This window comes from Haliotis cracherodii, unplaced genomic scaffold, assembly GCF_022045235.1.
Source record: "Haliotis cracherodii isolate W230 unplaced genomic scaffold, xgHalCrac1.p SCAF_1, whole genome shotgun sequence".
In the NCBI taxonomy this organism is placed as follows: domain Eukaryota; kingdom Metazoa; phylum Mollusca; class Gastropoda; order Lepetellida; family Haliotidae; genus Haliotis; species Haliotis cracherodii.
This window is the reverse complement of record NW_027266264.1, coordinates 44343693-44358733: the sequence shown is the minus strand read 5'-3', so window position 1 is coordinate 44358733 and position 15041 is coordinate 44343693. Positions and strand designations below refer to the sequence as shown.

The 15041-nt window shown below is 41.4% G+C and overlaps 1 protein-coding gene across 1 annotated transcript in view; it reads left to right on the top strand.

The window, feature by feature from the left end:
- The window catches only part of LOC139478191 (myotubularin-related protein 9-like), a 247404-nt gene extending 232607 nt beyond the window's left edge, over positions 1-14797 (top strand). Inside the window, exon 15 of the mRNA XM_071260560.1 lies at positions 11685-14797. Coding sequence (XP_071116661.1) covers positions 11685-11751 — 67 coding nt within the window. The 3' untranslated portion in view covers positions 11752-14797. The remainder of the gene's footprint in view (positions 1-11684) is intronic.
- Positions 14798-15041: the final 244 nt, after the last annotated feature.

Genomic DNA, 15041 nt, shown 5'->3' with positions numbered 1-15041 from the left:
GTCCAGCCCATTTCACCACAGACAGCCAAATTTGGAGTCTTTCTACCGACTGCTAAGAAAAATCTACACGCTCGGTTTTGGACAGCATTTATACAGCTAAATTCCTTAGTTCCCCAAATTGCCGATCCATAGGATAAGATAGGCTGGACCAAGTTATTGTACAAAGTTGTAAAAATGTTATAAGCTAAACCACCACCTGCTTTGAATTTACAAATTATAACACCAAGTGCCCTATTTGCAGATTTAGCTATTTCTTTAACTGTAAAATTCAAATCAAGATGTTCCTGTAGCCAAACACCTAGGTATTTATAAGCGTGAGTACTTTCAACCTGATCAGACCCAATTGTAAAAACAAAATTGGACATTTTAATGTAACTGGGACGATAGTGCACAACTTTAGTTTTCTTGATGTTGACAAGTAAGCGCCAGCGTGCGCACCAGTTTGCTACACAGTCTAACATCCTCTGTAAAGTGTGCTCGTCAGGTGCTACGAGAGCAACATCGTCAGCATACATTAGGATACTCAGCATTTCAGTGTCCAGGTGGATACCACAGTGTAAGCTATTAATTACAGCAGCTGAATCATTTATGAATACAGAGAACAAAGTTGGTGATAAAACACACCCTTGGCGTACACCTGAGTCTACTGGAAAGCGGTCTGTGTGGTGATCATTTACTCTAACACATGACCAAGTATCGTCATACATTGCCTGGATTGCTTGAAGAAAATTACCATTGACACCAATTTTCATAAGTTTATACCATAGACATTTACGATTAATTTTATCAAAAGCTTTCATAGCATCAATGTAACACACAAATGTCGATTGTTTTGATAGTTTCCTATTATTTATCACTGTAAATAAGCTGTAAATGTGCTCTTGTGTATTTCTCTTTGATCGGAATCCGTTTTGTTCATCTACCAGTATGTTTATTTACCTCTAGCCAGTTACTAAAACGACAATTTAATATATCAGAATAAATCTTACAAGGCACGGACAGGAGAGCAATACCCCGGTTACCCAACGGGTCGCGGGGATCAGTGTCACTTTTTTTAATTGGGTTAATCAAACTTGTTCGCCACGAGTCGGGGCATACCTTGTTATCAAAGCAATAGGAAAACATTCTAAATAAGATATCGATGCAAGTATCGTTCTTTAGGGCCTCAGTCGGGAGTAGGTCAAAACCAACTGCTTTCCCGCGCTTTGCTCGTGCAACTGCACGAACAACTTCTGACACTGTAATCGTTGAACCTAGGTCACGGGTATCAAACTGGCAGTCCACTCTCACCTGATTATTTGCCAACTCATCACAAATCTTATGGAAGTGACCATCATCAAAACTAGGAGATGTACTCTCAAGGAATAGAGAACTGTATTCATCTTTCCATGTATTCAAGACTGCACCTCTATCTGTAGATATACCACTATCATGTTTCACCTCCCAGGGGACATCATACCCTCGGTCATTACTGATACCAATCTTGCCTATTGCTTTCCAAAAGCTGCGCGAGTCACTGTCACAGTACTTATCTAATAGACGTTGTTGCTCACTGAGCTGATGTGCCCTTTTATACTTGCGTAATAGTCTATCAAAACGTTTCCTCTCCTGAACATAGCTATGCTTGGAACGTTTTCTCCTGACTCCTTTACAGCTAATCGACTTTCAAACTTTGATCACAAACGCTTGGAAGACTTGGGGTTTCCATTGCTGATTGGTTGAATTGCTTCAACAAGAAGATGACAAGAGGTCACTGACATGTGTTGTTACTGTTAGATAATGTCCCAAGCTATCTCATCCCTTAGCACGTGTCAAATGTCAACATCCATAACCAGTTGTGTGGAAAACGCATAACAGAACCAGACACATTGTACGACATGATGCATGGAGAGCAATAATGTTGTCAGCTGGATCTATATCAACATCGTATTTTTTGTTAGTTTGTGGTGCACGTGAAAGCTCATATCTGCATTTCCGTGAATTCACCTTTTCATAATGCGACCCTGTTTATTATTGAAAGTTGCATTGTGTTTTCTGAAACATCCCTAATATAATGACAACTTTAAGAAGTATTATTGCCCAATATCATTATCGTTTAGAAACCAGGCCCTTTCTTAACTTACTTAAGTGCAATGATCTCTATTGCGTTTACAGCTAATCCTCTTATAAACTTTGATCACAAAAGCTTGAAAGACTGGGCTTTTCTTTTCTGATTGCTTGAATTGCTTCAACAAGAACATGACTAGAGGTAACCGACATGTGTTGTTACTGTTAGATGTCCCAAGCCATCTCATCCCTTAGCACGTGTCAAATGTCAACATCCATTTCCTGCAAATTACAATAACAGGCACAAACATCCCTGCATGCTGGTATTATCCATCCTAAACAAATCCAGAGACAAATTGGACATTTTTTCTTTGTCAAAACGGACCGGTGAAATATCCTATTGATAACCCAAATCGTATTATAGTCGTACACAGTAGTGCACATATCCTTCCGCATATCGGAATGCACTTATATAACAACAGGAGAAAATGCCTTAATGGTAATAGATAAGTGTCATTAAGAACTCAGTTTCAATGTTTTTTAGTACTCTGTATAACCAAAGTTTGATTTTATGAAATGACATATGACTGGAGAACAGGATACGCTGCTACAAGTTACAATAGGGAGCCCGCCATCGCTGCTTGCAGCTATATTTAGGGCTTTATGCCTGAAAGGCAAGAGACCTATTGTAATCGTTCAATTTATTATTAGGACTTTTTTTCCATGAAAGGCAAGAGAATTATTGTAATAGTTCGATTTATTATTATTATTATTATTATTATTATCATTATTATTATTTATTGAATGAAGCCTCGTAAAATCTAGGTAGGATTATTTCCCTTTGACTGTAGATTACTCTTGAAGATGAGGGTTAGAATTGGTCTTCAGCAGCCCATGCTTGTCTTGATAGGCGATTATCAGGATTGGGTGGTCAGGCTCCCTGACTTGCTAATTTATTTACCAATTGCCAAAATGCTAACTTTTGACGGCTGGGTCACCCGTGCCCCCCGACACCCCCAGAACAGGCCAATTTTCTTGCGGCAATGTCCAACCTGCCTGCAGTTACTATGTTTAACGACGTTGGTACAAACAAACCATTTGAGGATTCGAACATGGTCGAGGTCTGAAATGGATTTAGAACACTCTGATTCACTCTGGCACGCTCAATTTCGGAGCGGTGACGTCCTGCAAACTGTGACTGTCTTTTGACTGAGTTGGTCACAAGCAAACCCTTTGTGGATTCGAACATGAGGATTCGAGGTCGTAGATAGGTTTAGAACAGCCTTTGACACCCGGCAAATGCGAATGCCATAGCGGCAATGTCTGCAATCGCTGCCTATATTTGACGGCGTTGGTACAAGCAAACCATTTGAGGATTCGAACATGGTCGATGTAGGAAATTGGTTAAAACACTATGGGACACCCAGGCACATGTCAATTTCGTTGTGGTGATGTCTCACAAGCAGTTCCTTACATTTGACGGCGTTGTTACAAGCAAACCATTTGAGGATTCGAACATGGTCAAAGTCAAACGTGAGTTAAAAACTCACTGGGACACATGTGGTGATGTCTTGCAAGCAGTTCCTTGCATGTGACGGCGTTGGTACAAGCAAACCATTTGCGGATTCGAAAATGGACGGCGTCTTAAATGGGTGTAGAACATCCCGGGATGTTCTAGGACACATCAGTGTCCTAGAGGCTATGTCTTGCAAGCGTTTCCTTACTTTGGACGGCATCGGTACAACCAAACCAATTGGGGATTCGAACATGGGCGAGGTCGGAAACAGGTTCAGCACTTTAGCAATGCGACAGAAACCAGGGGTCCTGGCGAAGTCAGAACACTTATTCGTTTGACTGTAGCTCAATGGACAAGGGAGCTATGCTCCCGGACTATTTGACCCCCTGCCACCCTGCCTGTCACCCTGCCTGTCACCCTGCCACAAGCTGCCGTACAGCAGACCTCTGAATAGCAGACCTTTGAAGATTGTAACCCGGAAACTACTGGTCCGATTTTGACCAAATTTCGTGTGTGTATGTAGAGTGGGATCGTCTAGATTATTATTGTGTTCATATTGTCCTGTTGTAATCGTTTGATTTATTATTAGGGCTCTATGCCCTGGGACACTCAATTCGTAGCGGCGTCCTTATTTGACGGCATTGGTACAAAGAATCCATTTGAGGATTCAAATATGAACAAGGACTGGAATGGGTTCATTACATCCAAGAATGCTCTGGCTCCCGCCAATTTTGTCAAAACGGACTAATGACATATCAAGTTATAAATTACACTATAGCATACTCATGTGCACAGCATATTTATAAAGTGGATTCAAATTGACTGGAACTAAATGATTTATTGGTATGAGGGGCTCATCACGCCGAAAACCCGGGTTCGATTCCTGACATGGGTACAATGTGTGAAGCCCATTTCTGGTGTCCCCCGCCGTGATATTGCTGGAGTATTGCTAAAAGCAGCGTAAAAAACCATACCCACTCACTCACTCACTCACTATTGGCATGAGATGTATTTTGCCCCGTTGCTCTGAAACCGACATCTTTTGTTCTTTAACTTTGGCCATTGGCCACGTGGTTTGGCAGCCATTTTGGATTTCGGGTTTTCACAGTGTGTTTTGGGTACACAGGTCTTCAAAAACATACGACTCTGAATCCACCACATGAAATGCTACCAAACTTTCTGAGATTTGTCTCCGTACATAACACATCAAACATTGATATATTTGATGGGTTAGTTATTAGTTGTGGCCATTACTTACTTACTTACTTTGGAGATTTAACGTGCGCTTTCCGACTGATGCGTATTTCGCACACGGGCCTGGCCAGGCCATTTAATGTGTTTCCGAAAGGGGCGAAGGTGGTCTGTGCAACCCAAGAGGGGGGTTTAGGGGTTGCTTATATAGAATTTGGGAATTTTGAGATTTGGAATAGATGCCGATGGGGTTGGGGAGGAGAACTAAGGGAGCTGGGTATGGTGGATGTTTGTTTGTTTATGTGATTTTGATTTGGTAGGTTATTGTGTTTTTAGATGCGTTTTATTAGTTCCGTTTTGATTAAGAATACGCCTAAGGCCTTGAAGTTTTCTAGTTTATTTTGTGGGTTTAGTATTGCTTCTAGAGTGAGAGCCTTGCGGCCATACTTGATTTTAATTTTCATACCCCCCGGCGTACCATCAACTCATCAAAGGCCCCAATCAGCCATAATCCTGTTGTTTATATTACTGGCTGCATCCTTTGTTTCGGTCACTGACTTCACCGACGATTGTCATCACTACCCTTGTGTGTACATAACAGGCTTCTCTACTCCAGTATAACAATATTTACTCTACTGCATAAACACTGCCTCCTACTTGTATATATACTTGTCAACCACACTCTGTATATCATTTGTTTGATAACGGTGATAGAACCTACACCGAAACGTCACTCTTAATTGTAATAAAGAAGTTGTTCATCCATAAATTCTTATCCTCACTTAGTACTCCAACTTCTAAATGCCTATCAAAGAAGAAGTCAGTGAAACATCAAATTGCTAATACATTGTACAATAATTTTATGCACTGTATTATAAAGTGGATTTAAGTAGGCTGAAACCGAACGACTCAGTAATTCTCAAAACCATAGAGCCCGACATCGCTGCCCGCAGCTATATTTATTATTATTATTATAATTATTATTCCGGCGTTTTTTGTTCCAATCATAACTCAAGAACTACAGCTCAGAATCTCTTCAAAATTGGCACCAAGATTCCCAATGTCCTGAAGGAGATACCACAAAAATCCCAAGGCCGTAGGCCCAAAGACCAAGGGCAGATAACCAAAAAACAAGATTTTTTTTAACATTCATGTTGGCCTATTGCTCCCAAACCGCTTGTCCGATTACTTTCAAAATTGGCATGTGTCTGCTGCTTTAGGTGCCTGCCATTTTTTGTTCTTTGACTTTGGCCATTGGTCACGTGGTTTGGCAGCCATATTGAATTCAAGGTTTTCCCAGTGTTTTGGGGGTACATGTCTTCAAAAGCATGGAACTCTGAATCCGCTTAATCAAATGCTTACAAACTTTCTGAGAATTGTCTCCATACACAACAAATCAATATTTTAATAGCTGTCATTGGCCATCTTTGATAGTTGCGGCCAAATTTGATTTTGATTTTCAGCACCAAAATTTTACTTTAAAGGTCATATCTTGTAAGGTTCTTTAAAGAAACTATTGAAAGTTTGCATGAAGTTAGTTTTACATATGTACTTCATTTTGTGTTCTTAGTTGCATTCTAAAAGTAACACTGCTTGGTGGTAATATGTGATTATTTATTTCAAAAATACTAAGAATGAAGCCTCGTAAAATCTAGGTAGGATTATTTCCCTTTGACTGTAGACTACTCTTGAAGTTGAGGGTTAGAATTGGTCTTCAGCAGCCCATGCTTGTCTTGATAGACGATTATCAGGATTCCCTGACTTGCTAATTTATTTCCCAATTGCCAAATGCTTACTTTTGACGGCTGGGTCACCCGTGCCCCCCGACACCCCCAGAACAGGCCAATTTCTTGCGGCCATGTCCAACCTGCCTGCAGTTACTATGTTTTACAACGTTGGTACAAACAAACCATTTGAGGATTCGAACATGGTCTAGGTCTGAAATGGATTTAGAACACTCTGAATTACTCTGGCACGCTCCATATCGGAGCGGTGACATCCTGCAAACGGTGACTATCTTTTGACTGAGTTGGTACAAGCAAACCCTTTGTGGATTCGAACATGAGGATTCGAGGTCGTAGATAGGTTTAGAACAGCCTTTGACACCCGGCACATGCGAATGTCATAGCGACAATGTCCGCAACCGCTGCCTACATTTGACGGAGTTGGTACCAGTTTAGCAAACCAGTTTAGGATTTAAACATGGTCGAAATCAGAAATGGGTTTAGAAGATAAAGGGTATACCCCAGAGCCATCAATTCCGTAGCGGCGATGTCTCGCAAGAGCTGCTTAAATTAGACGCGATGGTACAAGCCAACCATATAAGGATTCAAACATGGTCGAGGTCGGAAATGAGTTAAGTAGCCCTCTGACACTCCGGCACTTGCCAATTTCGTAGCGGCAATTTTCTGCAAGCGGTGTCTGTCTTTTGACGGCGTTGGTACAAGCAAACCATTTGAGGATTCGAACATGGTCGATCTAGGAAATTGGTTAAAACACTATGGGACACCCAGGCACATGTCAATTTCGTTGTGGTGATGTCTCATAAGCAGTTCCTTACATTTAACGGCGTTGTTACAAGCAAACCATTTGAGGATTCGAACATGGTCAAAGTCAAACGTGAGTTAAAAACTCACAGGGACACATGTAGTGATGTCTTGCAAGCGGTTCCTTACTTTTGACAGCGTCGGTACAACCAAACCAATTGGGGATTCGAACTTGGACGAGGCCGGAAACAGATTCAGCACTTTATCTAAGCAATGCGACAGAAACCTGGGGTCCTGGCAGAACACTAATTCGTTTGACTGTAGCTCAATGGACAAGGGAGCTATGCTTCCGGACTATTTGCCCCCCTGCCACCCTGCCTGTCACCCTGCCCCAAGCTGCCGTACAGCAGACCTCTGAAAAGCAGACCTTTGAACACTTGTAACTTGGAAACTACTAGTCCGATTTCGACCAAATTTTGTGTGTGTATGTAGAGTGGGATCGTCTAGATAATTATTGTAATCATATTGTCCTATTGTAAAGCTTGTCTTGATAGGCGATTATCAGGATTTGGTGGTCAGGCTCCCTGACTTGCTAATTTATTTCCCAATTGCCAAATGCTTACTTTTGACGGCTGGGCCACCCGTGCCCCCCACTCCCCCAGAACAGGCCAAATTCTTGTGGCCATGTCCGACCTGCCTGCAGTTACTATGTTTTACGACATTGGTACAAACAAACCATTTGAGGATTCGAACATGGTCTAGGTCGGAAATGGATTTAGAACACTCTGATTCACTCTGGCACGCTCAATTTCGGAGCGGTGACGTCCTGCAAACGGTGACTATCTTTTGACTGAGTTGGTACAAGCAAACCCTTTGTGGATTCGAACATGAGGATTCGAGGTTGTAGATAGGTTTAGAACAGCCTTTGACACCCGGCACATGCGAATGCCATAGCGGCAATGTCCGCAACCGCTGCCTACATTTGACGGAGTTGGTACAAGCAAACCAGTTTAGGATTTAAACATGGTCGAAATCAGAAATGGGTTTAGAAGATAAAGGGTATACCCCAGAGCCATCAATTCCGTAGCGACGATGTCCCGCAAGCGGTGTCTGTCTTTTGACGGCGTTGGTACAAGCAAACCATTTGAGGATTCGAACATGGTCGATGTAGAAAATTGGTTAAAACACTATGGGACACACAGGCACATGTCAATTTCGTTGTGGTGATGTCTCACAAGCAGTTCCTTACATTTGACGGCGTTGTTACAAGCAAACCATTTGAGGATTCGAACATGGTCAAAGTCAAACGTGAGTTAAAAACTCACAGGGACACATGTAGTGATGTCTTGCAAGCGGTTCCTTGCATGTGACGGCGTTGGTACAAGCAAACCATTTGCGGATTCGAACATGGACAGCGTCTGAAATGAGTGTAGAACATCCCGGGACGTTCTGGGACACGTCAGTGTCGTAGAGGCTATGTCTTGCAAGCGTTTCCTTACTCTTGACGGCATCGGTACAACCAAACCAATTGGGGATTTGAACATGGACGAGGTGGGAAACAGGTTCAGCACTTTAGCAATGCGACAGAAACCAGGGGCCCTGGCGAAGTCAGAACACTTATTCGTTTGACTGTAGCTCAATGGACAAGGGAGCTATGCTCCCGGACTATTTGACCCCCTGCCACCCTGCCTGTCACCCGGCCTGCCACCCTGCCTGTCACCCTGCCACAAGCTGCCGTACAACAGACCTCTGAATAGCAGACCTTTAAACACTTGTAACTCGGAAACTACTGGTCCGTGTGTATGTAGAGTGGGATCGCCTAGATTATTATTGTGTTCATATTGTCCTATTGTAATCGTTCGATTTATTATTAGGGCTCTATGCCCTGGGACACTCTTGTACATGTCAATTTCGTAGCGGCGTCCTTATTTGACGACATTGGTACAAAGAATCCATTTGAGGATTCAAATATGAACAAGGACTGGAATGGGTTCATTACATCCAAGAATGCTCTGGCTCCCGCCAATTTTGTCAAAACGGACTAATGACATATCAAGTTATAAATTACACTATAGCATACTCATGTGCACAGCATTTATAAAGTGGATTCAAATTGACTGGAACTAAATGATTTATTGGCATGAGGGGCTCGTCACGCCGAAAACCCGGGTTCGATTCCTGACATGGGTACAATGTGTGAAGCCCATTTCTGGTGTCCCCCGACGTGATATTGCTGGAATATTGCTAAAAGCGGTGTAAAACCATACGCACTCACTCACTCACTATTGGCATGAGATGTATTTTGCCCCGTTGCTCTGAAACCGACATCTTTTGTTCTTTAACTTTGGCCATTGGCCACGTGGTTTGGCAGCCATTTTGGATTCAGGGTTTTCACAGTGTGTTTTGGGTACACAGGTCTTCAAAAGCATACGACTCTGAATCCACCACATGAAATGCTACCAAACTTTCTGAGATTTGTCTCCGTACATAACACATCAAACATTGATATATTTGATGGGTTAGTTATTAGTTGCGGCCATACTTGATTTTGATGTTCATACCCCCCCGGCGTACCATCAACTCATCAAAGGCCCCAATCAGCCATAATCCTATTGCTTATATTGCTGGCTGCATCCTTTGTTTCGGTCACTGACTTCACCGACGATTGTCATCACTACCCTTGTGTGTACATAACAGGCTTCTCTACTCCAGTATAACAATATCTTCTCTTCTGCATAAACATTGCCTCCTACTTGTATATATACTTGTCAACCACACTCGGTATATTCCGTGTGCGACATACGCTTGCAGTCTGAAAGCACACGTTAAATCTCCAATATAAGTAAGTAAGTAAGTCTGTATATCACTTGCTTGATAACGGTGTTAGAACCTACACCGAAACGTCACGATTAATTGTAATAAAGAAGTTGTTCATCCATAAATTCTTATCCGTACTTAGTACTCCAACCTCTAAATGCCTTTCAAAGAAGAAGTCAGTGAAATATCAAATTGTTAATTACATTGTACAATAATCTTATGCACTGTATTTTATAGTGGATTTAATTAGGCTGAAACTGAATGACTCAGTGCTTCTAGAAATAATAGAGCCCGCATCGCTGCCCGCAGCTATATTTTTTTTTTTTATTATTATTATTATTATTATTATTATTATTATTATTATTATTCCGGCATTCTTTGTTCCAATCATAACTTAAGAACTACAGCTCGGAATCTTTTCAAAATTGACACCAAGATTCCCAATGTCCTGAAGCAGATACCATAGGCCGTAGGCCCAAAGACCAAGGGCAGATAACCAAAAAACAAGTATTTTTTAAAGATTTATGTTGCCCTATTGCTCCCCAACCGCTTGTCCGATTACTTTCAAAATTGGCATGTGTCTGCTGCTTTAGGTGCTTGACATTTTTTGTTCTTTGACTTTGACCATTGGTCACATGGTTTGGCAGCCATATTGAATTCAAGGTTTTCCCAGTGTTTTGGGGTACATGTCTTCAAAAGCATAGAACTCTGAATCCACTAAATGAAATGCTTCCAAACTTTCTGGGACTTGTCTCCATACACAACACATCAAACCTTTGATAGCTGTCTTGGGATATCTTTTATAGTTGGGGTCATATTGGAATTTGATTTTGACCTTTTTTTAGCAGACATTTTACTTTAAAGATCATATCTTGTTAGGTTCTTCACAGAAACAACTGAGACTTTACATTAAGTTACTTAGTCATATGAACCTCATTTTCTGTTCTTGGCTGTATGCTAAAAGTAACAAAGTTTGGTTGTAATATTTAAAAACAGATTTGAGTGCAAACACTGAAGCACTCGTAAATCTAGGTAGGTAGGATTATCTCCCTTTGACTGTCGACTACCCTTGAAGATGAGGGTTAGAATTGGTCTTTAGCAACCCGAGGCAATATTTAATTTTGTTGTCCTTACCTGTACATATCCATGCTCTCTGCCTCATGGCATTCATTCACCTCATGAAGGAGTAAGCATATACTCCGAAACATTGTGTTCCTGATAATAAAGAAGTTGACATCCATATATTCTCTTCCTTATGTGTAACACTTCTAAATGCCTTTCAAAGACCTAGTTTTATCACAATTTCTATTTTTCTTACCAAGCAGACATCTCCTATGCAGACAGCACATTCTACGCTTCCCCTTGACTATTTGTTTTGTTTTTGGACTGGTAATACACACATCAGCTAATTCTATTCTTCAGGTCGTACGTTTAGCCCGGGAAAACCCTGTAAGAATTCAGAAGTGAGTTGTTCTATGCTCACATGACCTTATTTGACAAACCCATTGAAGCATAGGAAACCCACATCGATTAATTACTTCTACCTGTTACAAGAAACTTTATATTTGCATGATTTGTAGACACTAGAGTTTTGTGTTATAAATTGCTTTGATTCTCTGTACTTTCAGACAACTGGCAAGCTTGGAGAAGGAAGCTCTGTCTGCTGGTGCAATTCTTCCCTCTACACTCGACTGACTGGACCAGCTGTAGCCTGGATGACACCATGGAATGAATAGGACGTCTGTTGACCCACCGTATTAGCTGACCTAAACTTTCTGTTTAACTTTGCTGATGGCGTAGCAGGGGCAATCTCATCCATCTGTTTTATCCATTCATCATAACGTTTACATTTTGGACATCTCTTCTGAAACTTAAGGCATAAGAAGCTGAAACTATGTAAGGATGACTCCACCTATGGTGTCCTAAAAGTTGCTCACCGAAATATGGGCTCCAAGACTGCCATTATACATATTTATGGCCATTAGTCAGACATGATGTGTTCTCCTGCAGAAAATGCTTTGGCATTAGGTTTTTATCTGTGTCTGTTAGTATGTATAAATTGGCGTTTTCTCCAACTTGGACACATTCTTTTTCTTTTGTTTCTTTAAAACTGTTTTCATTGTGTAATGGATAGTTTCATGAAAATGACTTCATATTTTGTAGATATATTGGTGAAAAACTGTTTCTCCAAATGTAGAAACGTTATTGCCCTAGTTGTCTGTATGTGGTAGAGCGCCCGTTTTCAAGCAATTGTCTTACCTTTGCACGTGAAAGAACTAAGAGGGAAACTTGTGCTGTATCATTGCCTGTCTGTTATTGTTGTTATTGTTGTTACCTCACAGGATAACTCTCATACACTGTTCCACAGATCTGTAAATGTTCCAGTATAGAATAGTAAGAATAGACTCTCTGCCTTTGTAAATCCATCCTGCCGCCCCCGCCCCCCCCCCCCCCCTTATTTATAGTAATGGAGCCTCCTACCTCACTGACCACAAATATGATTAGGAATGTAAACTTTCTATTGTGTTTGCTTATAGTTTTTGCTCCCTTGAACCAAAAATCAAGTGAGCTTATGTCATGGGTTTTTTTTGTCCGGTGTGCCAAGCTGAAACTTCACTTAGTTGTTTGCACCAATTATGACACCACAGCAGCCTTGATTTGACCACTGCACTTCAACTATAGTGAAAGCTGAAACTTCTCATGGCCATTACCAAGTCATTTTTGTTCCGAATGTGATGACATTTGGTTTGTGTGTAATTAGTAGGGGGCTCAACATACATGTTCCATTTTTCCCCATTTTTAAATTTTGACCTTGATTTGACCTTTGACATTTGGCCATGCTCTTAAATCTTTAAAAATGCATTTCATCCCACTGTAAACATTTCCTCAGAAACCACTGGACCAATGAAGCTGACACTTCACATTCTTCTTCTGACCAATAAACACACCCCAATTTGTTCAAAGGGTTTGAATCTGATTTTCAGTATAGCCACTGACAGCAACTTGTTAAGTGACTGTCTTTGTTGACTGTTGTAACTGTTTTCCAAGTGAGCTGTAGTGCTGTTGCCTTTTGGGGGGTACAAAATGTAATGAGATTTAGTAACTGTGGGCAGTGTGTTCTGTTTATTGCAATATTTTTTAGATTAGACCTTGCTGTAACCATTCACTCCTGTTATCTCACAAAATGTATATTTGGCTCTGTAAACTTCTTCTCTGAAGCTAAGCTGAAGTTTGGCATGTATGTTTCTCCATCAGATTTTGTGGAAGGTCTTTAGATTGTATCATTACTTTTGTGTCCTCAGTATGTATACTGAGCAACAAAAGTTCCTGTGACATTGAATAAGATTTAATGCAAAGTGATGTTTTTTACCAAATCTGAAACAATTTCGACTTGCGACAGATAAAAGACTCCTGTAAGTGTTCAAATGGTTTAATTTGCCATACTGACTTCAGAAAATGCATGATATCATAAAAAAAATTACAAATCAATACTTTTGTGTCCACCTCTGGTTGTGATGCAAGCAACACGTCTTCGTCTCATGGAATGGACCCGACGTCGCACAAAGCCCTGTGGGATGTCTGTCCATATTTGCTGGAGCATGTTTCGTAGATCCTGGAGTGTCTGTGGAATACATGGTTGACGTCGAAGGCGCCGATCCATCGCATCCCACATGTGCTTGATTGGTGAGAGATCAGGGGAGCGAGCCGGCCAGGGGATGACATTCACTTTGTTTTGTTGAAGAGAATCCTGAACAAGTCGAGCAATATGAGCCCCGGCATTCTCATGTTGAAAGGTAATGCCTCGGCCATGACGACGCAAAAACGTTAGAACAGGGCTGATGATCTCGTTGCGGTAGCGCTGTCCATTGAGATTTCCTTCTACCACTGTCAAACGGGTCCTCTGTCTTGCTGTAATCCCACCCCATACCATAACGCTGCCGCCCCCGAACCGATGTTCATCCATGACACAATGATTGACGTAACGTTCACCTCTACACTCGAATCCGTCCATCGCTGTGGCTGATGTGAAAACGAAACTTGTCAGTGAATAGAACTTGTCCCCGCTGCATGGCTGTCCAGCATAGACTCTGTCTGCACCACTGTAGACGTGCTTGATGGTGGTTTCCTGTCAAAATAGGACATCTGGCGGGTCTTCTGGCAACAATCCCTACACATCTGAGGCGACAACGTACAGTCTGTTGCCAACGTTGCCATAAACAACCAAATGGTGTTTCTGTGGACGTTAGATTGTCTTGCAACATCACATTGACTCGATCCTGCTTCAAGCATACCAATGGCTCGCAGACACTCATTTTCGGACAGGCGTGGCATTTCGTAATGTTGAATAATTGCGTAATTTTGTTGTTTTTCTGAGTGGTTGTTGTCAGCACTATGCTAAACAATGCATATGGAATCCTGTTAACGCACATGTTTTTATACCCATTCTTGGGTAGTGAAATGCATGGTGCTTGCATAAAAGTAAACTTTTGCATGGAATGCATCCTTTTCTGTAGCAGTTGCGTTTTTGTGACTTGATTCCATACATGTACTACAATACTGAAAACCAAACTTTACTTGTTTGAAAAATACAATAAAATATTGGTGTCACAGGAACTTTTGTTGTTGAGTATTTATTGAAAGTAATTTAGTGAAAAAGTATTTCACTCACTTGATTTGTACATGAGTATTGACTGTGATGTTACAGATAATGATGTGCTGAAAATAAATGGGTAGAACTTTCTTTTCTGATATTGATTTATTGCACTTTGGGAAGGACAAATTTCCACATTCAGTCACAATTCCTGAAAATGACAATCCCTTTTGAGAGAACAATTTCATGCTTGAGAGTAGTTGTGTGCCCCACTACAGTACCGTTATAGCCCGGCTACTAGGGAATATAGGACTGGAAGTGACGTCATCAGGTCACGTGACCTGCGCAGGGCATTGTGGGTCATGCGTATGCATCCAAGATGGCGGCACATGTG